The 27,581-nt window shown below is 53.2% G+C and overlaps 2 protein-coding genes across 3 annotated transcripts; both read left to right on the plus strand.

Annotated features, from left to right (window-relative positions):
• Positions 1-3,257: 3,257 nt before the first annotated feature.
• Positions 3,258-14,649, plus strand: LAD1 (ladinin 1). 2 transcript variants are annotated; one of them, XM_074850169.1, is made up of 10 exons: positions 3,258-3,448; positions 6,601-6,741; positions 8,143-8,650; positions 9,046-9,189; positions 9,910-9,959; positions 10,819-10,891; positions 11,276-11,407; positions 11,804-11,893; positions 13,080-13,157; positions 13,522-14,649. In XM_074850169.1, the coding sequence occupies exons 1-10, from the start codon at positions 3,411-3,413 to the stop codon at positions 13,525-13,527; spliced, it is 1,260 nt and encodes a 419-aa protein (XP_074706270.1). In that variant the 5' UTR covers positions 3,258-3,410; the 3' UTR covers positions 13,528-14,649. The 2 variants fall into 2 exon arrangements, with proteins under 2 accessions (XP_074706270.1, XP_074706271.1); XM_074850170.1 differs by having other exon boundaries at positions 13,537-14,649.
• Positions 14,650-15,174: 525 nt separating this feature from the next.
• TNNT2 (troponin T2, cardiac type) lies at positions 15,175-27,046 on the plus strand. Its single transcript, XM_074850621.1, has 15 exons — positions 15,175-15,253; positions 17,646-17,704; positions 18,822-18,839; positions 20,288-20,344; positions 20,927-20,959; positions 21,469-21,504; positions 21,803-21,824; positions 22,788-22,848; positions 22,989-23,105; positions 23,481-23,558; positions 23,661-23,771; positions 24,177-24,286; positions 24,749-24,839; positions 25,354-25,394; positions 26,097-27,046. The coding sequence occupies exons 8-15, from the start codon at positions 22,795-22,797 to the stop codon at positions 26,104-26,106; spliced, it is 612 nt and encodes a 203-aa protein (XP_074706722.1). The 5' UTR covers positions 15,175-15,253; positions 17,646-17,704; positions 18,822-18,839; positions 20,288-20,344; positions 20,927-20,959; positions 21,469-21,504; positions 21,803-21,824; positions 22,788-22,794; the 3' UTR covers positions 26,107-27,046.
• The last annotated feature ends 535 nt before the right edge of the window (positions 27,047-27,581 follow it).

Consider the following 27,581-nt stretch of genomic DNA (forward strand, 5'->3'; position numbering starts at 1 on the left):
TGGCTGGGGAAGGACAGCCCTGGACCATCCCAGCACCTGCAGAGCACCAGTGCGGGGATGCAGGGAGACCTCCGTGCGCAGGGGGGAGTGGAGCTTTTTAAAGCATTTGCTGGTGGGACCTTTGTGAGCTGTTGCACTGCTGCAGCGATGGGATGGCAGCTGGGCAAGGGTGAAAAAACCCTTTTTCTGGCCATCGAGCCCCATGTCTTGACCTGCTGGGAAAGCCCGAACAGACGATGCTGCTGACTCCACTCCACCACCAGCAGCACGGCAGGGATGAGCCTGGGGAGCTGAGGGAGGAGCTGAGCCGTGGCCAGTGCTGGGGGAACCGCATGGGCAAAAAGGGTGGAGGTGGAGGGTTCACCGCTGGGCCCAGGGGCGAGGTTGAGGAATGCCCTAATTACAGCAGTTGTGGAAACTGGAAGCTCTCCACTGCCCTGTAGCCAAAGAAACAGGCTCTGCATAGGGATGAGACACAGGACACTGTTCCCAAGGGAAAAAAAAAACCCTGCTGATACTGGTCTAGCTCCTTAGTGGGTATAAATGGGTGTCTTCTGCTGATCTGCATCAGATGAAGATCCGGCCTCCCTGAGCTGCTCAGGCAGATGCAGGTCTGCCATCAGAGCCCTCTCACTAAGCGGCTGGAAAGCTACCCCTGGGCAAAGCGGGTAGGCAGGCAGAAGTGCAGTTTTACACTAGAGCTTTGCCTTCAGGCAACAGAGTCCTGTGGCACAACTCCCTCGGTCAGGAGCACACGGCTTTCCTCTCCTGTCTGTAGATCTGGGACAGCAGATACGACTGCCTGGTGCATAGAGTGGATCTGGATAAATATCAGACTGTTTCCTCTGAGCATCCCTTCCCTGCATGGACTCGTGCGCCTGCCTAATTTCATCATTCATTTCATTCATTTGAGCTCAGGGTGGCCAAAAGAGCTTCTGTAAAGGGAAGTTCGGAGTCACAAAGCCACTGCTGTTTGCTGAAGGCATCAATGAACTTGTGGATAAGGGCAACCTGGTAGATAAGAGTTTTCCTGGATTTCCAGAAGCAAAGGTCTTTAGATCAACCAAGGCTAAGAGGGAAAGTCCAGATAAAGGTGAATAATCAATTAGCAGATAGGAAACAACGGTGAGATAACAAGCTCTGCTGATAATTCTGGCATATTTGACATAGCAGAGATGAAGGCAGATGATGCAGATGTTCAGAAGGATCTGGCAGGACTTGGGGTTTGGGGATAAAATGGCAGGGGATGTTAGGGGAGTATAAAGTGACACACAGGGAAAAATCCAAGATGACTTCATATATAAAATGAAGGGCGCTGGGTTGGCTGTTGTCTACTTGAGAGTGATAGTTTGGGATTATGGTGAACATGAAACAACATGAGGGACATCAGGGAAAAACCTAAAAGCTCTGTGGAAGCAAAATTCACAAACCATGCGAGCTCAATGCTTTGTGCTACCAAAGAGCTCAGCAGGATCTCATCCAAATTAAAGGAGAGGCAGAAGCTTTTACAGCAGTGGGGAATAGACCTGGGGAACTCCTTGCTGAAGGATGTTTTTTATACCAACAATTTTCCTGCGTTTAAGGGAAACCAGGCAAATCCATGGAGGAGAAACCCACTGAAGGGTCTTAAATAAAGAGGAAACCTTTCAGCTCAAAAGGACTCTGAGCTGAAAATAAAGATCAGGGGAATGTGACAGGCAAGTGTCATTGAGGTTTGTCCTCTGCATAATCCCCAGCCACTAAATGCCTGTCTAGAATTTCTTCATCTTAATAATAAGAGGAATCACAAACTGTGAGGTTTTATATTCCCTTGCTGTGTAGATCCTAGCTGGGGGTGTTCTTTCCGTACGTTCAGTCTAATCCTTTTTAAAAACCTATTAAGCCCTATGCTCCAGTGATATCCTTTGGCACTGAGCTTTGCAAGTAAAGTGCTCACTGTGCCTTAATCAGAAAGGTTTATTTCTTTATAGTAGCTTGCTGATGCTGGACTGCTATATATAGTTTGTCAGCAATTAGCAGGACACTTGCAAAGTTATTTAAGTAATTTTTTTTTCCTGATGCCACAACTTGCTGAATTTTCTCTATGTATGAAAACACTTGAAAGACAACTGGTGACTGCAAGAAGAAAGAAAACCAGAGAACGAGCCCTGCTCAGAGCGGACGGCTCATTCGACAGGGCTATCTTTTAGAAATGGGATTTTAATCAGGAACCTGTGATTAAAATAGTTCCTTTGGTTGCTCATGGCCCAGGCACACCCCTGTGGGCTGGAGGCATGCATGGCAAGCCCAACCTTAAAACCAGTCCCTCAGGCTTGCAGAGAGATGGATCTTACCGGGATCAGAGGCTGAGTTTGTAGTCAAGGGGTCCCAGGTGGCTTTTTCCACGGACATCCACTGTGACAGCTGCCCCCAACAGTGGGAGCACTGGGGTCCTGGCCATGCTGCGCCCTGGGGCTGGACCCCAGTAAAAACCAGGCTTGGACCCAGCTCTGGTACCCCTGGGTACAGTCTGGGTACCCCTGTCACCCTGCTAAGACAGTCCCCACACTGCCTTCACACCTGCCCTTTGAAGGAGAGTGTTGCCCTGTGTGAGCATGGGGGTACAGGCTCTCAGGGCCAGCCCAGGGGGACAATAGCTTTGATGGACTCAGTCCAGGCATGGGATGAGCCTGGGCACAGAGCTCTCCTCTGCCACAGGGCTTTGGCACCCAAATATTGGGCATCCCCATGCTTCAGCCACTTCCTCTGAGACTTCATGAGTTCTCTCTACTGCAGCAAAGCTCGTAATGACAGGGAGGCCATGACAGCTCAATCCAAGGCATCCAGAAAAGGCTGAAAGGAGCAGGGCACCCTCCCATGTTCTTTGGAAAGGGCTGGACTGCGCCCAGATGGAGGTGTTTTAATGACTGTTTTGGATCCCTGGGAGCCAGCCTCCTCCCACTCAGCCCAAGGTAATTCACCTCCTCCACTGGTGTTGGAGGAGTTGTTGACTGGTGGAGAGCGGCTGGTAAAACAGGTTCTTTGCAGGGAGTTGTCTCCGAAACCCTGGGAGACCTGGATGGATCGAGCCCCGAGCGCGGGTCTCTGCTCAAACCCTGGCACAGCAGGCAGAGAGGAGTGATTTGCTTTTGCGTGGCACTCCTGGGCAGGGCGTCTTTTGCACGGCGCTGCTAGTAGACAAATTACAGCCTTGCCTCTGTCAAGGTAGATAAGAAACCATGTGATGCAGTGTGGTGGTAAACGGGTTGCAGGCAGGGTAAAGGTGCACAGGGAAATAACCTTGCAGGGAGTTCCTTGCTCCTCAGGGAGCAGAGTGTCCAGGCAGCGCTGATCCTCGCGGGTCCAACAGCACCTTGGCCTTGATGCCTGCACAAGTTTTGGGGACTCTCTGAATCTCACAGAAAGCAGGAATGTCTCTTGGCAGAAGGAACTGGTCTGATCTCTCCAGGTAGGTGCTGTGGTTTAATGCTTAACCCTTTCCACCGGCAGGAGGGAGGGAGTGAGGGTGGGCTGCTGACACGGTCAGTCTTGGCCGAGGGGTGTTGGGGAGGATGAGAAGAGGGGGCAACTGGCGTGGGGGTGTTGCTTGCCCAGGTGGTGCCAGCTCTGTTGAGATCTTGGCACTGTTGGAGTTTCTTGTGGGTGGGCAAGATCAGAGGCATTTTTGTTTTTGCTCCTGGGGAAGCTGAGCACTGCGTAGGAAAATGGCTCTGGAAATGCATCTGTCCCCCATGTTAGATATATTTTTGATCTGGTTTGCCTCTCTTTGGGGTACAGTCTGGCTGGGCTGTGTCTCCAGACTTGATCTGGAGCCATCTGTGGGGTTTTTCATTGGCCCCGTATTCGTACAGCCCCTGGGTGCGTGTCCTGGCTCTGCTGTGCGGAGGTTGCAGCCTCTGCCCATCCGGTGCTGAGCAAGCCCTGATTCATCCGCAGTCGCTGAACGATCCCCGCGGCCCCGCGGCATTGGCCGCTCCGCTCGATCTTTCCTAAAAAGTGATTTTGGCTTGACTGGGAGCTGGGGGAGGTGAAGCTCCTGGGCATTGTGGGGTGAGTCAGGGGCTCACACCAAGCCTGGGTGATGTGGGGATCACTCCCAACCTCCTGCAGACCCCAGGGCAAGCACCGCCAACCTCGGCTGCACAGACGGGCTGATGGGGACTCAAATGCAACCATACTCTGCCACAAAACATGTCAGAAATCCTAGTTTAAGCAGATGTGATGGCTCCAAGACTTAATTGCAAAGCTCAGTACTTTGAGTAAGACACGACCAGCCCAGAAAAGGGAATTGAGACCCCATTTCTCAGAGATTTCCAGCTCACACCCTGCCTCCGTCATGGATGGGATGGATCCAGAGGGCATCCCAGCCCCATCCAGATCCACCTCCTCTGAGCAACAGACCTGCCTGAACACAGGCCCAGTGGGGTCCTGCACCCAGGTTGTTTCACAACCCAGGAAGGCAGTTTCTCCTCTCTCATTAGATGAGACAGCATTCACTGAAACAGCATAAATGTCAGATATCTCAGCACTAATGATTAACAGGGCAGGAGAAGACAAGGCAGGGGGAGACTTGCCAATATTTTTTTATTCATCTCTTTGAGGTTAAAAAAGGTAAGACAGTGGAAAATGAATCCCTCTTTGAAAAGAGGAGGGAAAGATTGGCAAAGCAAATCCATAGCCTAATGGGTGGATTACTTAATTATAAATAATGAGAAACTGCATGTTGATCATGCCAGGTTATGTGCTGCCTCTGAAGGAGCCAAACAAATTCAAGGCAGGAAAATCTCATTTTCATTTCAAAGGAGCCTGTGCATGCAAAAACAAAGAAGTAACTGGCTCTCAAGTGGATTTAAACCAGAATTAGTGCTCCACGCTATCACTGCTTGAGGGATAAGAGCTCTTAGCAGAGGCACCTGCGTGTGTACATCCCCACACACGTGCTAACCTTGCCGGGTGGGAATGTGTGTGTGCAGTGATTGCTGCACCAGGAGATCACACCGTGCCATGCAAATAAAGCCGTGCTGCCTTCCCAGTGCAGCTAAGCTGTGTACAAATATTTACAGGGTCAGGCTCATGGAGGCAAGCACAGCGCAAGGAGCTGAACAGGGAGGTGTCCCTGGGGGGTGAGGGCCGCTGGAGATGCTCACGGGCTCCCTGGGGCAGGTCCCAGCCTTCTCCATCCCCATCTCTGCCAATGCCAAGCATGGCATCGGGGACCACCCGGACCCCCAGCAGTGGGTGTGCTGTTGGGGTGTGAGGGCTGCTTGGGGGTGCAAGGGGCGATGGGGATGGAGGCAGCGGGAGGGAAGGGCAGCACACTCTCCGGCATTGCGCTGTCCCCAAACAGGCACTGAGCTCCCAGCCAGGACCCGGCCCCCCCTTTGCTCTCCGTTCTGCTCCACTGACCCTTTCGTGCTCCCCCGCCTCCCTTGACCAGGAAGAACAGAAGCGGCAAATAGTTGCGGGGGGTAATGTGGTTTAATTTATGACCCAGCTTTCATTACACAGTAACTTGTAAACCACGCTGCGAGTCACCGTGTCCACAACGATGTTAGTGATACCACGGGCCCAGACCTGCTCTGACTTTCATGCTCTCAAAAGTCAAATTCAAAGTAAACCCTGAGTCTGGATGAGACTGGAGTGCCAGCTACAGAGCTGGGGTGCTGCGACGGGACGGATCCTGTGCAGGGAGGGCTCTGCCCCATCAGGCTTTTGGGGGTGCTGGGAGCTCTGCTGGGACCCCTGCATGCGTTTGCAGCTGCTAGAGGACTAGTGCTGTAGGTAGATGAACACTGTTGTGAAAAGCTCAATCCAGCCAATAAAAATATTTTCCATCACAGTTCATGCACTGGCAGAGAGGGTGGACAGGTTCTGCACAAAGGAAGGAGAAGAAAGCTGCTGTTTTCCAAACAGCTTTTTATTTAGTGTGGCATTTTATCAAAAAAAAAATACATTTGACTTGTGCAAAATAAAATCTTTAAAGATCGTTCCAAACCTTGTCTTTTAGGTACAATCTGTGATTATAAACAATTCCCAGTCCCAGCCACACGCAGGGAGTAAGAAGAGCTCCTGCTGTCCCTGTTTCCAGGCAGAGCTTGTCAGCCTTCAGCCTCTGATGCTTTTGCATCTGAGGCTTTTTCTCAATAAAAATTAAAATGCCATTGCCACAACTCGCATTGGGGCTAAAATCTTCTGCCACTAGTGGTTACCCTTCCAGTTTATGTGGTTGAGATCTATGTGGTGGCTCTAGGGTCCTCGCCTTGCTGAGTTACAAGGTTAAATATCCTTGCCCAGGAAGGTTTGCTTAATGTAGGGATTCCTTTTAAATGAGTGCTCCCTCTAACAGATGAAATTAGGAGTTGTAACATCAAGTGCTTGTGTTGGGAAATGCCTGCATCTTCCGAGTGTCACTTTGCGACACCTGGCTCAAGTTGGCATCCCTCTCCTCTAGCCCTGTGCAGCAGCTGGGGAAGGCAACCTCCAACAGCCCTTGGCCCTTGCCCAAGGGTGTTTCAGTCTCCTTTCTTGTTTGGCATCAGGGCTGCAAGATCCTCACGCAGGACACAGCCACACCATGCCCTTATGTTTCATCCCAAACAGCCTGGCCAGGCAGAGGACCCTTGAGGATGAAGAAGAGCAGCAAAGAGAGCGCCGGCGAAGGCACCGGAGCCTGCTGTCCTCCACATCGATGGATGAAGAACCTCCTAGTCCTGGGAAAGACACCAGCCCAGCTTCCAGCAGGTGTGTGGGGTCCTGCTAGCATCAGTTTTACTCATGATGCTCATGGCTTGCAGCTTGCTGCCTTGTTTTTCTCAACCCTGAGCTAAAGCTGCTGCAGTTGGTGGGAGTCTCTTCTGGATGAGAGTGGGCTGAGCTGTGGGAAGAGCAGGGGTCCGATGGGCCACTGGGCAGAGGGGTGGGCTTCACAGCAGGAGTACAAGAAGAGGGGTCTACCTCTGGTGGGCTCAGTCATGGGCCTCAACATGTCTCATGGACAGGGAGCTGATGCGCCAGGGTGAGGGTTGGTGCTGAGGTTGAACTTGGGTGGGTGCTGGCCATCCCCTAGTGGGATCTTGAACAGGTAAGAGCAGACAGACACCCATCTCTGCAGGGCAGCTGAATCGAGCATGCAGACCCTGGCTGGCTCTTCTCCTCCTCCTCTGAACATTGCAGTGATGTTGTATGTCCTTTGCTGAATGGGGGAGGTGACCCAAGGGCTTTGCAGTGGTGCTCCCAAAGTCCCTTGCTGCAGGGAGCTGGGATTTGGGGGTGCCCTGAGATCAGGCTACCCTTACACAACCTGACCCACTCTCTAAATTGATTCTGGAAATGTCCAGTATTTAGGTGGTTTTTGTCCAGAGTGAGACTCTTGTTCTAGAGGTGATTCCCTCTGTTTCAGACAGGATGAAGGTAGGATGCTTGGCTTGAATATGGGTTGAACAGGAATTGGACATGACTAATATGAACAAGCTAGACAGGACAAATCCCCCTTCCCTGGTGCTAGCACAGGCCAGCCATGTGGTGATTGCGATTCAGGATGAGGGCAAACTTTATCCCATCTCCTTCCCAACTCCCAGAGACTGTATAGTTACAGCCTGCATGGCCCTGGACTAATGTCCTATCTGTCCCTTCCCAAATGTGGTGCCTGAGGGAAGGAGGGGAAACGACTGCTTTGCAGAATGTATTGGGACTGTGATCGGACCCTGCAATAGCAGACTGATTTACAACCAACAGTTTAAACTTAAAGATAGTGGTATTTTTTCTGGTCCAGTGAAGAGCCACAGACACACATCTCATCCAGCAGCAGACCCAGCACGCTGGTCTGAGCCTACAGCTTTTTGGCACAGGACTTGGTGGATGCTGATGTCCTAGGATGAGGCTGCAGAAATGCTTGATCTCTGCCCCAAAAAAGAAAAAAAATACTTTTAATCCAAATTTGTCCTTGGATAGCCTATCTGGGGTGATGGGGATGAGTGTGGCTGCAAGTCCTGGTCTGCAGGGGTGACTTCAGGATGTCGGTGGGATTTTTACAGCCTCCCCACCCTGAGCCTTTCACCTGGGTTAACCTCACCTGCAGCATCAAAGCCAGTGCTCTGGCTCCACGGTGCTCAGGTTTAATCCCCATTTTGTCCCTGTCTCTAGACCTCAATCCCTGGTGAAGCCAGTGTCTCCGGAGGACAGGGAAGAGTGTAAGCTCTCGGAGGTGCTGAAGACACAAGAAGGGAGACGGACAAGGTCCCCAATGGCCATCTCTGAAAAGCGGAGGCAGAAGAAGGAGCAGCAGGATCCAGGGGTGGGGACAAGCCGCGCAGAGGCAGGGACGCAGCCACGCATGGGGCAGGAGAGCATCCAGACTGGAGAGCAGGGTCAGGATGCGGCCAAGGGTAGAGGGGACCCACCAGGAGACCAGCACCCAGAGCCAGCCTCAGAGAGGAAGGTGATGGTGAGGGGACGGCTCCAGGACAAAGAGGGACAAGGTGTGGGGACACCTTGTGGGGAGCAGAAGAAAGAGGTTGTGGAGACACAGCGGCGGGCATCGCCGGAGCTGGGGGGCTGCCGGCTCCGTGAAGTGAAGATTCTGACCAGACAGGGAAGCCGCAGCATGGAGGAGAAGACAGCCGTGGTGGTGACCTCATCTCTGGACCAGCAGGTGAGCAGGAATGGACAAGGCACCAACCCCTGGGGTGCAGAGTCCTGGTTGCTGGGAGGACAACAGAGAGAGGGAGAGCCCAAAAGTACCAGGAGGGAAATAGGACCCGTAGGCTCTTGGGGAAGGTTCTTCTGAGAGCTGCAAACTTCCTTTCCCTCCCTTACATGTGCTATTCTGATAACCTTCTCCAGCAAGCCCCTACTGATGGCCATCACGGTTTCCCTGAAGAGGCATTTGGGTCTTTGTGTATCCAAGTGAGACAGTCAAAGTTTGGAGGATTTTGATCTCAAACTCCAGCCTCCAAACCGGTTCCCACCCTGGCTGCCTTTCTCCCTGCACCTCAACCTTCTCTGCAAACTCTGCAGGGATGCATCAGATGTCTGCTTTTTCCTCAGCGACCATCCAGGAATCCCTCGAAGGAGGTAATACAGCTGTCTCCCATCCAAGATGAACCTGCAAAGAAGTCAGATACTTCTCCAACTCACATCACCTACAGCAGCTCCATCAGACGAACCAGCCCAAGAACTGTCTCCTTTCGGGTAAGAACTAAAGCAAGTGGGAGAAAGACCCCCATTTCGGCAGTGGAGGATGGGGGGAAGGAAGGGTTGCTTTGGTCTCTAGGTTATGTTGGCAGAGCCTATTCCCAAAAGTGTGTTCAAAATCCATCCTTGATCTGGGTGTTGCAGTTCTGCTTCAGTCCCTCCTCCATTTTCCTTCTTTGTGTCTGACTGAAGGCCTGTGATGATGAACATGTTCCATGTTCCTACGCTTTGTGCTGGTGTGGAAACTTGTAGGAAGCGATGAGAAAACAGGGAGCTCATTGTCCTCAGATTTTCCAGAGTCAGAGGAATGACCATCTGCCTTCCAGCATTTCTAGTCTTCTCTGAGAGCACAGGATAAAAATAAAATCCATCTTCCTTCTTGTCCCTTGTTACATCCCTGAGAATATCTTCAATTCTAGCCCCCCAGAAAAGATCTCTGGAATAAAGTGCTTAGAGAGGCTGGGAAAACCAAGAGCTGTTGAGAACCTCCCTGCTGTGAATCAGAGCTGACTGGCTAGGCTTAACTGACTTTTATGGTGCTTTATTGGGAATAAAACTGGTAACACTATAAAGTGTCTTTAGTCTGGGGAGCTTTCAGATATTGGATAAACTCTGGTGTGGGTGAAAATGGAGCTTGCTTGAAAATGGGGGAGATGAGTCCAAGACAGTTTGGTAGCCAAAGATGTCTTTGCTATCTCTTGTCCTTGTGTCTTCCAGGTGATCTCAAGAAAACAGAAAGAAGAAAGCCAAAGCCCTCTCACAAGGAGGTCAGCACCTCTTTTCATATTACTTTGGTCTTGGTGGGCAGGAATTGTCACCCTTTGTTTTCCAAGGGAGGAGAAGGAGGTAATGGGACCTCGTATCAGTGAGTGCCCTGGCACAAGTTTGCTGAACATTGGTCCCCAAGGTGTCTGGCTGACCAGGCAGCAATGCTTAGCAGAGGTCAATGTCCAACGCACAGCTTCTGTACAAGATCCCCCCAGCTAGATCCTGCTGTCTCTTGGTTGATATAGTTTCTCATCAGTGCTTGTGCCTGCACAGGAATGGTTAAGTGTTGAGTGGTGCAGCACCACAACAGGGTCCCATTCTTGGAGATATCAAAACCCACTATACAGGTCCATGAGCAACCTGATCTGGCTTTGGTGATCAGATCAAGTGATCTTCCACATCTCCATGGCAAAGTTTGGACAGCTGGCTTAAAAACTGTTGAGGAACCAAGAGCTGAGGTCTGAATGCACGGAGTCTATAAGATGCCCTCCCCCACCTCTGAATGCAGGGCAGGGTGTGGGGCTTTATGGGCATCTGGAATTGCATATATGCAAACTATAGGCAAACTTGTACTGATATTGGTAAAGAAGCAGTTCAGACCTGGCAGTGGTGAAGACAGGGTAAATGGAGGAGCTCGGTGCTATTTTTCAATGTACATGTGGCCCTAGTTAGGTGGTGAGACCCAGCGATCTTGGTCACCAGCAGGGAATGAGCTGCCTTGGTTCACTTGGCAGATGGATGCAGGAATGCCTGGGTCGGATGGGGTCTTCTGCCAAGTGGAGTCCCCCAGGACCATGGGCTGAGTCCCAGGAAATCCTGAGGGGACTGTGTCCAACTGTCTCCCCTCTTCTTCACCAGCGCGAGTTTGAGGATCCCAGGTAGCAGCACCACTATTGGGGAGAAGCTGGAAAAGTACACCTCAGCAGTGCAGGTACCAAAACCCCTTGGCATAGCCGGACTGGCATGGGAGGGATGTGTGGGGTGAGGGAGAGGGGTGGCCTGGAGCTGAGCAGGGAAGGGAGAGAGGGACTGAGCTACACCAAACAACCAGAGTTAATAGGGTTGAAGAAAATGGTCCCAGCCAGAAAAAGGGATTGGCCTTAGGTTTTAGAAGCAGGGAGGGGTTATCACTTGGAGAGGGTCATGGGGATGCTGCACGGCCCTGCTGGGGGAGCATTGGGGCAATCCGTGAGCTGGTGATGGGCAGGGAGGAAGCAGATCCCAACAGGCTCGGGACATGAGACAGAAGTAGGACTTTGCTTTTTACTGCTTGGGGTGTGGCACGACCCCTGCTGATGCCCCTCTCTCCTCCCAGCGCTCAGAGGTGGTGAAATCATCCCTGACTATTCAGAAGAGCCTCTTGCTGTCCTCAGAGGGGGTGGCCAGCAAGCGCAACTTCTTTGAAGCGAGTGCTCCCAGCAAGGCTGAGTCACTGGCTGTCAGGAAGGTAAGGGCAGGAGCTGGCCCGAGCGAGGACCTTCAAGCAGGATCCTGTGCTGGGTGAGGCAGCAGCTTTTTAGACAAATCTTTCCCTGTTTGGATACCAACGCACAGCCCAGAAGGCTGCTGCCTGGATGCAGTTTGATGGGAGTTCGGTCCTTGCTGAGCGGTACCAGGCAGGGCTGGACTTGGGCACCAGCTGCCACCGAAACTGTGCTCTGCAGTGTGTGGGTTCATGCCGATGCACTGGTATTTGAGGAGCTGGGAAGGGGCCAAGGTGTAGGCTGGTGTCTGCCTGTTGCAGATTTGCTCAGTCTCCCCATGCCTTGGGGGCTGTCTCGGGTTATATTCGTACAGTGGAAGAGCTGTTGCTGTAACCCTGGTGTTGCTCTCTGTGCCACAGGACAATCTGAAGATCCCGGGATCGGTGACATCCCGCATTAATCTGTGGATCAGCCGAACTCAGGAACCTGTCAAGGAGGAAAAGAGCAAGGTACCGGCTTGTGCTGACACCTTGGGCTAGAGCCCTGAGACCAGGCAGCCTGGTGGGACACGTCCCTGCACCTGGGGTGGTGGGGCTTGAAGGGTTGATGGACCCTTGGCTGAACCCATTAAAGGGTTTGAGAGGAGCTTAGCCAGGGTTGGAGGTTTGGGTGCTGCAGGGCCACCATGGCAAGATGTCAGGTCTCTACTTGTTACTGTGCTGTGATCCTGATCCCAAAGTGCCCAAGGCAGCTGCTCCCAGCCCTTGATGGGGTGAGGAGGGAGCAGGCACCAGCTGGATGTGTGTCTCAGGAGACATGCAGGGGGACCTGACCCTGCCATCAGTGAGAGGGATCACCCCAGCATGATCCCATCTCTATCACTGTCTGGAGGACTATCTCTGACCTGGAGGCCAGTGGGAGATGAACCATATGCTCAGTCCTTTGGCACTGGGCTCTGCAGGGCTTGGAGAACTGTGTGTGCACTGAGAGGTCCTGCTGCATGTGGCGACTAGAGTGATCTGCATCCCTGAGTGTATCCCAGCCCCCAAAACTAAGGTGTCTTGTAGCTGTGGGGTCAAAGTGCCCAGCTAAGGGGTCTCAGAGGGCAGCACTTTGCCACCGTGGCTGCTCCAAGGACAGGGATGCAAGGGGGACAGACAGGAAACCCTTTGGCCTCTGAGTACTTGAAAAGGAGAGGTTCAGCAAGTCCTGGGGAGGTATCACTGTTTACAGCAATAAGGTGTTTTGCCACTGCTCATAGCAGAGTCTCCTGGAGCAGCCTGGGTACAGGACCAGGAGGGGCAGCTCCAGCCCAGCCCTGCAGCCCGGGCAGGCAAGTCTGGGCACCCCCAGCACTGAGCTGCAGAGATTAGCACTGCCCAAACGTGTCTGTACTGGGAGGCTGTGCTGGCTCTGTGTCTGCCAGGAAAGGGTTTGCTCCTGGGGTCACTCTTGGGTAAAGTTTGCAGCTCCTTTATCAGTTTTTCCTATAATAATACCTGCTGCCATCCATCTCTGTGGGCTGGAGCTGCACTTGGTTTTGAGGGTCCACCAGGTGCAGGATCTCAAAGCTGGCTGGTTTCACCTGGAACACATATGCTGCAAGGTTTGGTTTAAGTCAGACAAAGGCAACACGGAACATGAGACATGGGGAAAACCTTCTCGTGACACTTACGAGTCTCTTGATGTTTGCAGGACATCAGGAAAATAAACAGCCTGCCAAACCGTGACGTCTGGGTAAAGCAGCCTGGAGACACTCCTGGAGACACCAAGGTAGACATGGAGCTGCTTTGAAAACTGGTGCATCCTCTGAGCTAAGGGCAGAGCCGGGACCTGCCCACTGGTGCATCACTCACAGGGCAGGTGTGGGAGAACCAGGCTATGGAGGGGAGAGGGGTGTGGGACATCCAGGACCCCATGACTTGGGAGAGTCAGCAGGAGGGGACAACTGGAGGCAGCTGTGAGGGTGAGAAGGGCTCTACTCTGGAAGAGGAGGGAAGTGTCATGTGGTGGGATCTAGGGGATGACTGCCTGTCCCATCCCCTGTTTGGGACAAGTATGGTCCTGGATAAAGTAGCTGCCTTTGAGGGTTTGCAGCCTCAGGCCCAGCCTCACTGTTTCTCACTTTCTTTTCCAGCTGTAATAATATCAGTTGTAATAATATCAGATGATCTGGGAAAAAGTGTTTTGCTCTGAAGACCAAAGCTCAGCCCTACGCAACCATCCAGCAGCCCACTGCCACGAGCGTCTCCCACGCCATGTGTAGGTGCACTCCAGGTTGCTGGGGTCTTCTGCTTGTGGGATGGGAAGGAAGAAGACTGGAAGATTATCCCTGCGCCCCCAGTCCTCACTCACTGCCTGCCTGGGAGCGCCCAGGCCTGGAGACTCCTTGCAATGCTGAAGGCAGACTCTTGCCTTATTTCCCCAAAATGTTTTGATGTTTTGCGCCTAATGTCTGGCTGTGCTCCATAACTGCTTGCAAAGAGGATCAGTCTCCTTTGCAGCTGGATCATGTCAGTGGGGCAAGAAGCTGCCTGGCCAAGGGAGTTTCAGCTGCACGTCCATGGACCATGTCCATCCCTGCTGCCTGGCTCATGTGGGGTGAGGTGGAGCAGGCAGATGTCACGCCCCCTCCTAGGCTGTCACTGCTGGAGGGACCCAACCAAAGGCAAACGTGTGCACCAGTGTAACTTGGAGATGCCTCATGGAAGAAGGGTGGACCTGATGGCCCTGGTGCTTCCCTCCAACACACACCTGAGCCAGAGCCAAAGACTTGGCCTTCTCCACCTCGCCCTTACTCTTGCCTGCCCCCTACAAGCAGCGACCCCTTTCACTTAGTGATACAGGAAGGGTGGGCTGGCCATGCCCCTATTTTGGGGGTTGCATGGAGCTGAGAGCCCTGTGCTGGACTCCTTCTGCAAACCCCATTTCCCTCTCACTCTTCCTCCTGAGCCCTTTGCCTGTGGCTGTGCAGACCCTTGGTTCTGCACTCCCTGGGCTGCTGAGCCCACCCAGCAGGGAAGCAGGGTGCTGTCTCAAGGCCAGCTTTAGGGTGCCATGGGCAGCCCATAAAATGATGCTCAAATCCTTCTGCTGGAGCCATTCAACGGGATCGGGCTGTGCCTTGAGCAACCATTGTGGTGTCCAAATTTGGTGTGGGACTCTATTTCTGCCCCTGAATCTAATCTTGCTTGCTGGGCTTTGGAAAGGACTTAATTTTCTCTGTGCCTTTTTTTTTTTTCCTAATAAAAGTTGCTCTTTCTTAGATGCTCCCCGTCATGTGCTCCTGGGCTGGGACTGGGAACTGATTGCTTCCCTTCTTCTGGCAAGAGGAAAAAAGGCAAAAACCTGAGACAAATGTGTCCTGGGGGTGTGTGTGGGGTAAAAGCAGCCTGAGACTCTTCGCTTCTCATTACAGCATCTTGGACCCAGTGCAGTGGCTGAGCGAGCCTGGGCTGGGGGCTGTGATGGAGGGTCCGATCCTCTGATCACGGCAGCGCTGCCTTATCAGTGTCCCTGGCCCTAGAAAGTGACAGCTGGCTGGCTTGTGTCAACCCCTTGGGCACTCGTGTATCTCAGTCAGGAGGGTTTAAAATAGCAAATCTCTGAGGCCACACAATAGCTTGGGCTTATATGGGCTCCTGGGGGGAAGGGGGAGCGGTGGAGGGGGCCAGGGCTGCGGCTGCCAAAATAGCAGCTCACAAGTGTTGCATTCCTCGCTGGGCGCCGGGCACATTCCTCCCGGCGCTGCCCGCCCCGGGGTGGGCGCTGGAGCCCCCTTAAAGCCTCCTGCTCCCAAAGAGCATTTCCCAGACGCCCGCCAGCTTCCCCTCGGCTCCTTGGGATCTCACCGGTGCCCCACGGCAGAGGTAAGGCTGAGGAGGCGGGGTGCCTGCTCATGGCGTAGGATGCTCAGTGGAAGGGAAGTTGTTAAAGACCCAGAAGTGCTTTGGCTCACGGTTAACGATCCTCCCCAGCCGCTTGCACTGGGATGTATTTTTGCCATGAAGGCATTCCCATGGATAAAACATCAGGACCCTCTCCAGCGGGTTGTATTAGCAACTTGCCCAACGCCTTTTGCACCACCCCAATGTGTGCCAAAGTGGCTGAGAAGGATTTTGGCTGCCCTGGTTCCGGGGAAGTCTCACAGATCCCTATTCCTTTCTGGAGGGGACAGGAGGGATGCGATGCCTGTGGGAGAGTCAGGCCAGCCTGGCCCTGGCTCGCTGGCAGCCCAAAGGGTGGGTTAGAAGTGGGATGCTCCTGTGCATGGTCTGACCCTGCCAAGCCAGAAGGGAGCAGCGCCGTGACCCACACTGGAGCAAATGTTGGGAAATGAGAGCTCCACGTCTGGGAAGCCTGGAGAAAAGCAGAGACTGTGAACCGTGGAGAATTAACTCAGGCCCAGAGGTTCGACCAGCCAGGCCTGAGCTAATTGAGAGGGGGTTTTTAAGGAGTGGGAGGGATATCTGGAGTATTTAATCCACAGCAAATGATGGGAGATTTTTTTTCGATCAGTAATTTGTGCAATATTTCCTCTTTAACTCTGTAATAACTCTGCTGGACTTTCCCTAATTCTTTCAAAACAAGATTTCAAAGCTTTGATGGAAAGGTTTATCTGTTTCTGTGAAGAGGATGCATAAATATTTCCTAGCGACATTTTCTGGTGTAACATTAGCTTTTTTTGTGTACTCCTTAACAGTCCTGGTTTTGTTGTTGTTCCTCAGCAAATGGTCTATGGGATCTAGTGATGTATGAGAGAGGAGATGAAAAGAGATGTAGAAATAAACATTCACAAATGCATGTTTGCACTGTCATGGCCAGGAGGGAGTCTCCACTCTTGTGTTGTGAGAGAACCACGTGAAGTCTTGGGTGTTCAGAAGCCAAATTCTGGGGGCAGTAGGACCATGCAGAGCCTGGGTGAAAAGAAGGGCCAGGAACTGATGTTCAACAGGGAGCAAAGATTGAGGGGATGGTGTGAGAGGGGTGTGCTTAGGGTCAAGCCCCAGATGCACACTGGGGAAGTGAACGATGATGGCAGAAGCAGGCGGTGAACCCGAGGCAGACAGTGCTGAGTTCTGACTTAATTTGTCTCCAAAAAGCACCTTCTGAGTCATTGCTCAGAAGTGAGATTTGACAACCCCCCGGGAGCCATGGGTATGCAGAGGCACCCTTCCTGTAACGCATCTTTCCCATGCTTGTGGATTCCAGTCCTGGATTCAGCATCTTGAATAAGCGATCCTGAAGCCTGTCCTACCCATCCTGGGTAATAAATGCTCAACAGATGTAGCCAGGACCAGTTGTTCCCAGACACCCGGCAGAAGGAGAAGTGAAGCGGCGCTGCTCTGGGAACAGGTGGTTTAGCACATGGAAGCTATTTCTAGATCTGCCTTGCGTTGTCCTGCTGCATCTCAGCTTTGCCGAGGTCTGGCATGAACGCAAGCTGCGGACAGGCTCTGCAGGGGCTTGGGCTGATGCTCAGGGCTGCCCAGGGCTGGGCCTGATCATGGGGCTGGTCTGTGCAGACCTTGCAGTGGAGCATTGGGTGGAAGCTAGATGAGGTGGAACAATGAGCGTAATCCTCCTGGCCACAGTTGTGAGGGAGATGGGTGTGCTGGGAATACGATCATGGCTGTTTCTGCAGAGTTATTAGCCCTATTGCTAAACCAGGCTGTGAATTATTCTTTTTAGCTAACCTCAGTCTCAGGGCCAGGACCAGGGAACAAATGCTCCTGCTGAGCCCAGATCGTCCCTTTCCAGAGCATGCTCCGCGCTTGGAGGGCTGGGCTGGGAGGTCTCACCAGGACCTCATGCTGTGGCTTGTGCAGGACTGTAAATCTGTGATAACAGGACGTCCCTGCAAGTTCCCAACTGAAGCTAAGAATAGTCAGGAAGCAAAACAAGCTGAACATTATAATTGGGTTATTTGCCTGTGTCCTGAGCAAACACAGCACCCTGAGATTGGCTGCGCGTCCCGGACATGGCTCCTGACAGCAGTTATCAGTGTTGCATGAGGCAGTGTCTAATATCCTGCCTTCTATTTGGGGCAAGCTGTGATCCTGGGAGGGAGGGGAGGGGGGAGCCTTATCTCTGTTGAGATAACGCTGTCACAGCCTAGCTGGGGACAGCTCGAAGATCCAAGTGCTTTGGTGAGATGCAGCATTTCTGTGCCTGTGTCTCGGGTGCTGGAGGACGGGCTGTGCTTGTCCTTATCTCAGCTCCTAACCCTTGCTTTTTCCAATCTGCCTTGAATTCTGCTAGATAACCAGGCATGTCGGACTCCGAAGAGGTTGTTGAAGAATATGAGCAGTAAGTGGTGTGTTTTTAAACACCCTTTCTTTCTCCTTATTCCTGCCATCCTGCAGGGTCAGAGCATTGCTTAGGGGTGCTGTTTAGGGGGCATGAGCTCTCATCATTACCCCAGTACCCCACGTGAAAGGGCCCTAGGATTCCCCCACCCTGTGCCCATCTGCATTGCTCTTATGATAGTGCTGAGATCCCTAACAGTGGGGAGTTTTCCGTTAGGAGCTGTATCAGCATATACATGGGAAGGGACATTCCCTGCATTAAAATTACTGTAGTCCAAATCAGTGAGATAGAGCTGGGAAAAGCTGATATAATCAGTCTGCTGCTGCTGGGGTCCTACTGCCACATCCAGAGCATCACTCCCCAAGGGCCAAATTTCAGGGCAACTTCTGCTGGTGAGGGCTGCTGGACCATGAGACATATGCTGAAGAGAAGGGGCTCAATATCTGAGCTATGTGGTTCTAGGCGTCACACAAACACAGCTCCTACTTCTCATCCACCAGCAGAAAGTGTAATCTGAATCCTTCTCTTAGTTTAAATGCCACAACAGCTTTGCATATCTTGGCAATCAGTCTGACCCCACTGCCCAGCATCCCTTAGACACACCTGAGGACAGACTCTGCATCTCCCTTGAGGTCGGGAAAAGACTTTGGGGTAGAGATGGGATGTGATCTGCCCATTTGTAGGATTACAGGCCATGGTCACTTGATCTTCTCAAGCTGCAAAACAGTCTTGTGCTCTGACCACTGTTAAAGTGTCAGTTGAGCACTTCAGCTCCTACTGTCCGCAGCCTCAAGTGTGATCTGGGTCTTGTCCCATCCCCACTGCCACCTTGCAGTGTGCCGCACTGCAGCCTGCCCAGCAGTCGTTGCCCATTGCTAGGAAGAAGGGGAGCCACCCTTAAGGCAATTTCAAATTCCCCTTTGGCCTCACTGATGAACACATGCGCCCTGTTGCAGAAGATCACTGTAACTGCAAATTTGTGTTGTGCTTTGCAGGGAGCAGGAAGGTAAGGGAACATGGAGCATCTGCAGCTGCCCCAAGGCTGAAGCTAAGAAATGATCAGAGCAGCCTCAATAACCTGCGTCTTTTTCCCTTCCCTCCTCCTGTTCACACGTATGCTCTCTGAAGAGGAGTATGTGGAAGAAGGTAAGTGCTCTAGGGCCTGGTGATTGCAAGGACCAAGAGACAAGTGCTGTTGGTTCAGTATTTTGCTTGGGTGGGTTGTGGTGGTAAGCTCCTTGGCTGCAATGAGCAATTCATGACCAGGAAAGGCAGATGAGACCATGTTCTAGATTTCTCCATCTGAAACATCAGTAGAATCAAACCCAGTCTGAATTTTCTTGGGATCTCTTTTGTCAGAGTGATCCCTTGGCTCAAAACAGGGATAGAAATGCTGGACTTGGGCGTTGGCAGAGGTGTGAGCCCAATAACTTGACAGGAGCTGGAGCATCAGCCGAATGTATATTAATGATGCTCAAGCACAAACCTCCAACCGCCTCAGTCCAATGAAGAAGCAAACCCCATGGTGCACACAGCCACCCTGGGACACAGCTGGGCTGTGCATTTGGGGCTGGGTTTGGGAGCTGGGTTTTGTTGAGCCTCTTGCTGCTTCAGGTCACTGCCAGGCAGCCTGGGCTGCGGCACAGCAAAACATCTAGAACATTAAAAGCAAAGAGAGGTACAAGGGGGAAACCACTGAAGTGCTAGAGTCCTCATCTCATGCACGCCATAGCTACACCCCACAGCTTTACGGCGTCTGACTAACCTCTGCACTTATTCCTTTCCCTCCTCCCTGGCTCAGAAGAGGAAGAATGGATAGAGGAAGAAGACGGTAGTTATTGCACCTTTCTTTATTTCATCTCTCCACTGCTGCTGTGAATATGTCGTGGGTTGGTGTGTCTTTTGCCTCTCCCTGGTTGGGAAATGGTTTTCTTTCATTCTTCCACTTCTCTCTCTTGCTTCTTGCACTCCTTCCTTCCTTCCTTGCTGCGCTGTACGTATCTGCTCCTGTGTCTGTAGCTTCTCTCTTTTATTTATCAACCAAATGCTCCTGTGGTTTGCTATCTTCTTTTTCTTTCCTTCTCTCTTGCTGTGGGACCACAAGTCTTCCCAGGACCTGTGGGCCTCAGCATTGCGCTGACTCCAGTGGAGGATTCTTGTGGGGATACTGCTCCCTCCAGTGGAAAAATGCTCCAACAGTGTCATAAATAAGATTGTGAAGGTGCCAAAGGCACGTTCTCTGATGCCAGCCAGTCTTGTTCTTTGCTGGCTAGAGGAGAGCAATAGAAATCACTCCCCCCCCATCCCGGGTTATAAGAGCATGATAGTATGAGAGGGAATGAGGGACAAACCAGGAGGTGGCTATAAAACCTTCAATTATTTATTTTCCCTGTCCAAGCACAGAGAACAGCCCTTGGGTAAAGGTTAGAGCAAAGCCCTTTGCTTTCTGAGCAGCTGCTTCTTTCTCCTGTGGCTCCATCTCCCCCAGGTCTCTCTCTGGGCCAGCTCCATGCCACAGTTGTCCCAATACCAGGGTCCACAGGGAGCCAGCAGGAGCGGCGGCTGTTCGACTCACACTGCCCATTATTCCACAGGTCAGGAAGAACAGGTAGAGGAGGTGGAGGAGGAGACAGAAGAAACCAAGGCAGAAGGTGCGTGGTGGCTTTGCCATCGAGCTCCCATGGCTCGGCTGGAGCCATGATCCACTTTGGTGGGGTGCTGAGCAGGGTCTGGGATGTCCCAGCACAGCCTGTGACAGAGGGCTAGTAGCACAGAGAGGCAGCTCTCTCCCGTATCTGTAGTTTCCAGTAAGGAAGTGTCAAAACTGAGCTGCCCTTTACTGATCTCCTGAGTGCCTTGGCCCTGCAAGCATGAGGATAATGGTGTTTTCTTCTGGTTGCTGATCAAACAGTTTGTGTCCAGCACTCTGAAATAATGCCAAAAATGAGTTAAGCCCATTCCACCAAGATATCTATGTAGCCTTAGAGGGGGGATTTCCAGAGCTGGGGTCATGCTCTGATGTGTCTCACCATCCAAAGAGCACTGGCCTTCATGAGACCTCTTTGGAGCAGATGGGGTTGTCTGGTGTGTGTCCCCATGTTGTCACGGCTGGTGGGGCAGGTTCAGATCCCAGCCATGCTCCCCGAGTTAGGGTGCCAGGACCCCTCTGTGCTGGGGGATGTGACTGCCCTTCCCCACGGATGCTCATATTCTCCCCATTGCTTTTGAAACAGAACAAGAAGATGAAACGAAAGCACCAGGAGAAGGTAAAGTAGGAGCGGAGGAGACGGTTTGGGCCATTTCAGTTCCCCAAGGCACTGGGCCCTTGTAACAGGGTTTTCAGTATTGAATTCATTTGCTGCTGGAGAGAGAGAATCTGCAGTAAATAGGGCAGAGCTGCCCTAGGCCTGTCCTCTGCCAGGGCTGGGGCAGCAGAAGGCCTGCAGGAGGGATGACTTTTTGCTGCCTAGGTAAGAAATTCACCCAAAATACAGGAGAGGGTAGTACTACTGTTTTCCCAGCATGAGCTCTTGCAAAGCTTGTCTGGGTTCCTCCTGGAGAAGACCTGGGCCTCTCCTGGTCTGTCTGTGAGGGAGGGATGTCCATGAGGCACCTGCTCTCTCCCTGTTCATCCTGGAGGGATGGAGCTGGGTTTTGCAGTGGGGATAAGCATGGGGCAGAAAGGAACCGCCTGGCTGAACCACCCCGCTGTGTCCGTGGGCAGGGTGCACAGCAGGGCTGGCCTCTGGGAGCCAAAGCATCGTGTTTTCCACAGGTGGAGAGGGGGACCGAGAGCAGGAGCCTGGGGAAGGTGAAGTATCCATCGTAGTTCCTCTCTGGGGTGGGAGGGACTATCCCTTTGCCTGTGCAAGCAGGTACCAAATGCCTTTCTGCTCATCCAGGAACATCAACATGTGTGTCAGGTTTTCACACACAGATGGACATCTCACTGTGTGCATCTTTGCTGGAGGATGATCCACAGTGCAGCCTGTGCTGCTGGGAGAGAGCAGTAGCTTAGCTCAGTGTTGTGGGCTTTGGGTCAAGGTGTGAAAGCAAATGCCTCTGTGACACTAACGTTGTCTTTCTCTCCTGCTCCTGGGGACTCACAGGTGAATCGAAGCCAAAGCCCAAGTAAGTGTTGGTGCATTTTCTCTGGTGCAAGGTCTGAACTAGGAGCTGTGCCAGGGCAGAGGCTCCATGTGATGGGCTTAGCACCATGGTCCACAAAGGGCATGAGGCAGTGAGGCCTCAAAATCATGAAAGCAGAGTGGGGACTAGGACATGGAAATTAAAACTGAGAGAAACAGGCAGATTCTCAGATCCTGAGAATGAGGTCTTGAAGCATTTTGTGTGCTCCTTGGAGGAAGCCCAGCTGCCCTGTGGCCCTGCAGATGGAAAAAATCTGTGTGCACCTCAGCCTGGGGTACATAGTCCATGGAACAGCCAGGGTCTTGCTTCTCCAGTATGCTCCTGGCCACAGCTGGCATGAGGCAGGCATTTGCCAGCATTCCTGGGACAGGAGCACTTGCCTGAAGGAGGGAGGCCATGAACCATTGCCAGGAACCTGCAGGTCCTCATGGACCCCTGGGATGGTGCAGTCTGAGAGGCAGATCTCTCCTCAGCTATGATCTCTTTATCCCTTTGTATCTTTATGTGTCCCTACTGAGCATCTCCTGCCCTCCCTCAAGCCCACAGAGGATGAAAGGACAGTTTCCAGCTCCCCATTCCAGGTCACACTGGAGCACAAGTTCCTCTGTGCTCTTTTGGGTGAGCAGTGGGGTGTCTGCCAGCCCCAGGGAGCCTGGCAAAGCGTCATGGCCAAGTTGCCTGCAGCTTGCAGAGTTATTCCAGCCATGCGGGCGCCTTGGAGTGCTTCCAGGAATGCCAGAGGTCTTCCTCTGAGGCTGTCCAGCTGGCAACCTCTAGCAAGCAGCATTACATGTTCCTGTCCTCAAAATGTGCTCACTCTGCACCCCTGGGGACTGCGAGGCTCAGAGAGGAGGGGTGGGTAGATCAACACATGGATGAAAGGCACCATCCTGTCCCAGGAATCTGCTGCAGGCTCACCATCCTTCTGCTCACCTTCAATTGCAGGGTCTTCATGCCAAACCTGGTGCCTCCCAAAATCCCAGATGGTGAGAGACTGGATTTTGATGTAAGTAGTGCACTCAGTGTCAGCCCCTGTGAAGTGATCCCCTCGCATCGCTCCTCCACACTGTGCCCAGCAGCTCAGCAGCTCCTGGAGGGCTTCACTTGTGGGAGTGTAGCCACTGCTGCTGCTTCTCTCTGGTGCAGGACATTCACCGCAAGCGCATGGAAAAGGACCTGAATGAACTGCAGGCCCTTATTGAAGCCCACTTTGAGAGCAGGAAGAAGGAGGAAGAGGAGCTCCTGTCTCTCAAGGACAGGATTGTATGTCTGCAGCCTTCCCCATCTTGTTGTTGCCACCCTCTCCCCTGTGGGCACACAGCCGTGATCCTTTCCCTGCAGTCCTGACAGCAAGACCTGAGACATCCCCTGTCCCTGCAAGACAGAGCTTGAGATTTGAGCCAGATCTTGTACCTCAGTGCCTGGGAAGCCCCTGGTCTGGCTGCTGCGATGCTGTGGTGCCTAACAGAGATGCACCTTTCCCCATGGTCACTGTTCCACATGCTCCCTTGGGAGATGTGGGAGCAACAGATCTGCCCTTGGGGCTCTCAGGACTTTTGGGGTCAGGGATGTGTCCTTAGGGACAGAGAGGATGCAGATTTCCCGGGGTGTTGAAGTCAAGGTCGTCTTCTTCTGCAGGAACAGCGGCGAGCGGAGAGGGCAGAGCAGCAGCGGATTCGCAGTGAGAGGGAGAAGGAGCGCCAAGCCCGCATGGCCGTGAGTCTCCCTCTGGGAACAGGAGGCTTGGGCTGGTCTTGGGTAATGCAAGCCTGGCTGTGAGGTCTCTGTTTGCTGCTGACCCACTTCTGACCCTGACAGGAAGAAAGAGCTCGCAAAGAGGAAGAGGAGGCAAGGAAGAAGGCTGAGGAGGAAGCGCGGAAGAAGAAAGCTTTCTCCAACATGCTGCATTTTGGAGGCTACATGCAGAAGGTGTGAGTCTACCCTGAGCAGTTGCAATGAGGCTGCTGGTGCTCCTGGGAAGGGATCAGCCAGGGGCTGGCCTCACTGTGCCAGGCGTGTTGTCAGTGTTGTAGACTGTGGTCTCTACAAGCAGAAGAATACAGGCCACCGCTGTTGGGCCACAGCAGCAATCGGAGAGCCAAAGTGAGCTGGGAGCTCTGCTTTGAAGATGCTGGCCCGGGCGGGCCCAGCCTCACCTCAGGGACAGGGATGGGGGTGGGGCTTGTCTTGCCCACTATTGCCAAAATTTTCTTGAGGACCTCATGTGCTTCTGGTGTCCCAAAAGCTGAGAGTGTTGGGGGCAGAACTGGGGATAGGGGTAGAGCAAAGGCTGGGCAGATTTCCTTCCCTCCAATGGACTGATGGTTTCCTCAGTCAGAGAAAAAAGGTGGGAAGAAGCAAACAGAGCGGGAAAAGAAGAAGAAGATCCTCAGCGAACGTCGGAAGCCCCTGAACATCGACCACCTCAATGAAGACAAGCTGAGGTGAGCATGGGCTGCCGGAGGGATGGCCGGGACAGGGGATCTGCTTTGGGTTCCACCTCCTGGGCAGGATCCTGGGCCGGGGCGGGCTGCCTGGGGCTTGCAGTCCAGTCAAGAGGGTGATGGCACAGCTGGGAGACAGGCTGTGACACACCACCGGGGATGTGGGCTCTGTGGCTCTGCCAGGCCACCACGGCCAGGCTGCTGATGACAGCGCCGGCCATCAGAGGGAGCCGCGCTCACATGCGTGGGACACGCGTGTCCCCATACGTCATCCCAACCTCACCCACGGCTCTGGTCCATGCGTGGGACCTGGCATCGCACATCCCCATCTGGGCATGGAGCCTTCAGAGACCCGTCCTGGGGGAGAAGGCGAGATGGTGGCATCGCTGCCCTGCCCCTGCAGTGAGCTCCCTGTGAGCCACATCCCTTTTCTGCGCTGACACCAGCCGGCTCTTCCCACAGGGACAAGGCCAAGGAGCTATGGCAAACTATTCGTGATCTGGAGGCTGAGAAATTTGACCTGCAGGAAAAGTTCAAGCGGCAGAAATACGAGGTGAGCCACATGGCCCTCCAGGAGCTTGCCCTCTGTGTGCCTGGCTGCTCTGTCTGGATGCTCCCCACCTGGGAGATGAGTTGTCTGACTGATGGTGCTGTCGCAGGGAAGCTGGTTGCTTCAGAAAAGGACTGTGCCCCGCTTAGCACATGGGGTGACAAACACCTGAGAGGCCCTACACCACTGCAGGCAAAGCCACATCTGCCTCCTTTCTGGAGATGAGACAGGATCAAACCAACCCTTCCAGTGGCTGCCAGCCACCCTGGCAAGGCTGAGCACAGAGCTGTGAAATGCTGGAGGATGTGGCAGCTGGTGAAAGGGGCTGTGTGGTGGCCCTGTGACCTCCCAGCCCCTGGGGCTTCCCGCTGTGCTGCACATCACAGCCCCATGCTAAACCCATGCAAGAACTGCTGGGGAATAGAGAGCAGTGATGCATCTTCACCCCAACCCTTGTCCCTGGCCGGGTGTGGGGCATCTTGTCAGACCTCACCATCTGCCTGTGTTTCTCTTGCAGATCAACGTCCTCCGAAATCGTGTCAGTGATCACCAGAAAGTGTAAGTCCCTGGGCAGGCTGAGCATCCTTTCTTGATGCCTCCTGCCCTTCCAGCTGCCTGCTCCCCTGGCCCCAGTTCCCTCCTTGTGTATCTCCTGGCTCTCTTGCACCCTCACAGAGCGACCTCCTGTCCTTTCCACTCCTGCCCCCTGTCCTACTGGTACTTGCTGTTCATGGACCTGCAAGTCTAGTGCAGGGACCTCAGTCCCTTCTGCTCTTCTCCCATTGACAGATCCCCATTGCCTCTCACCTCCACCAGCTTCCCCCTGCCCCAGAGACTCCAGCTGGGGACGGGCCCCACGGAGAACCCACCTCTGCACGTGGGACATTATGTCCTTGTGTGGGGTCCTGCCAGCCTCCAGCCACCCCCATCCCTGCAGTGACTCTGCCCAGAATCTCAGGGAAGGTGCTGGAGATCCCAGCTTGTGTAGGAGGGGAAATCCCATGGTCTGCAGGAGCTGTGCAGCCCTGCAAGATCAGGGGAGTCTGTCCCTGTGTCCACATTGCCTGGACAGGACTGAGGGTGGAGGTGGGTGTTTAACCCCTACCCTCAGGAGCACCATGCTGCTCTCGCATCCCCATCCCGCAGTGCCATCTCGCATGAGAGATGCTCAGCCTGCCCCGCATGTCAGGTAGCACCATCTCCCTCCTGCTTACACAAAATCTCTCTTCTCTTCTGCCCCAAAATGGCCTGCTACTGCAGCAAAGGGTGAGTACAGGCATTTTCTGAGTGCTGTGTGTCTCCCACTGCACGTGTGCTGCATGGATGCTGGGGCTGACATCAGGCTCACAGTAGGGCTGAGGGAGGAGGCAATGCCAAGGATTGCCAGCCAAAGCTGCGCTGGTGACTCTCAGGATGACATGCCAGAAATGACCTTCACTGTCCACCCAAGCCTCTTCCTTCTTTTCTCTTCTGCTGACCCATGCCCAGAGCAGCGCCTGTTCCTCTGATGCTGGTTAAAGAGAGTGATGTGGTGGGTCCTGGCTAACAGCTTCACAGCTTCTGGTTCTTGGGAGAGGGATCCTGCAGCCGTTGTTATCCCTTCACAACTAGAGATCCAACTCATTGAATCTTCTCTGAGGGATCCTTGGAGGGAGAAACATGGGAAGGGAATTAGGGGTCCTTAGAAACAGCTGGTAAAATGCATGAGCTTGTTCCCAGAGGGTCCCAAAACACATGAACAGACTCAGGTCCCATTTACCTGGGGCCACTAATGACCTTCTTTTCCACAGGGCAGTGAGCATCAACCAGAGATGGCTCCATCCTCTTTGCAGGACTGCTGATGGCACCCACCTTGTCCCTCCTTTCACGGTCACTAATGCTTTTTTGCATGTGCTTTTCTGCTTCCCTTCCAGGTCAAAGGCTGCCCGTGGGAAGACCATGGTGGGCGGCCGGTGGAAATAGATGAATCAGAAGGCAAAGGAGGCTCAGCCATGGAGAGGTGTATTGCCTTTTGGTCAACCAGCTGGCTTCCCCATGTCGTGGAGCCTGCACCACACATCCACCCACCCTCCCACTGCACAGAGCCTGCAAAGTCGTTGCTGCAGGCACAGCGCTGCCTGGGAGGGCAGATGCTTTGCAAGGTGCCATTCTCGTCTCCACACCCCCAGCTGATGTTGTGTCTGTAAATAAAGAGAACGGTGAGGGGGTGAGGGTGTTGTCTCCATCCTGAAGCTCTGAGCCCAGAGGAAACAGGCACAGGACAGTCTCAACAGAGCTTGACTGAGCAAGCGCAGTTGCACACCTGCTCCCTGGGGTGCAAGAGGATGCAGCAACCATCCAGGATCTCATGAATAACATGTCCCCTTGCCTCACAGCATCTCACCCCTGCAGTCCTTGGGAGGTTTTGTAACTGACCTCAATGGTCTGACCAGCTTTTACTGCTGCAGTTTGGGGCAATCCTAGTTATGGCCACTTTAGTTCCTGCTTTTGCTGTACCAGAGCCCCCCTCACTCCCCTCTGTGTCAGGGTTGGCCCAGCAGGACAACATTGATAGGGGCACTGCTTCCAAGCCTCTTGGTCCCTGGATTAGTCACAAATCCTGCTTCCAGGCTATTTTCATTCCTGTTTCCGCTTCTTCCTAAAGGGCCCAGACCAACTGTGTTTGCCTCTTCTGTGTGTTTCTAACAGCATGCAACAAAGGCTTGAGATAAGTCAGTGTGGAGAGACTATTTATCTGTCCTTTCA

Source organism: Strix aluco, chromosome 25, assembly GCF_031877795.1.
Source record: "Strix aluco isolate bStrAlu1 chromosome 25, bStrAlu1.hap1, whole genome shotgun sequence".
Classification (NCBI taxonomy): Eukaryota; Metazoa; Chordata; class Aves; order Strigiformes; family Strigidae; genus Strix; species Strix aluco.

Coding starts and splice junctions, on each gene's coding strand:
- LAD1 (XM_074850169.1), top strand. CDS start 3,411: ATGTCTCTTGGCAGAAGGAACTGGTCTGATCTCTCCAG. Junction 6,742..8,142: donor ACCAGCCCAGCTTCCAGCAG/GTGTGTGGGGTC, acceptor CCCTGTCTCTAG/ACCTCAATCCCTGGTGAAGC. Junction 10,892..11,275: donor AGTACACCTCAGCAGTGCAG/GTACCAAAACCC, acceptor CTCTCCTCCCAG/CGCTCAGAGGTGGTGAAATC.
- TNNT2 (XM_074850621.1), top strand. CDS start 22,795: ATGCCAAACCTGGTGCCTCCCAAAATCCCAGATGGTGAGAGACTGGAT. Junction 22,849..22,988: donor GTGAGAGACTGGATTTTGAT/GTAAGTAGTGCA, acceptor TCTCTGGTGCAG/GACATTCACCGCAAGCGCAT. Junction 23,559..23,660: donor AGCGCCAAGCCCGCATGGCC/GTGAGTCTCCCT, acceptor TGACCCTGACAG/GAAGAAAGAGCTCGCAAAGA.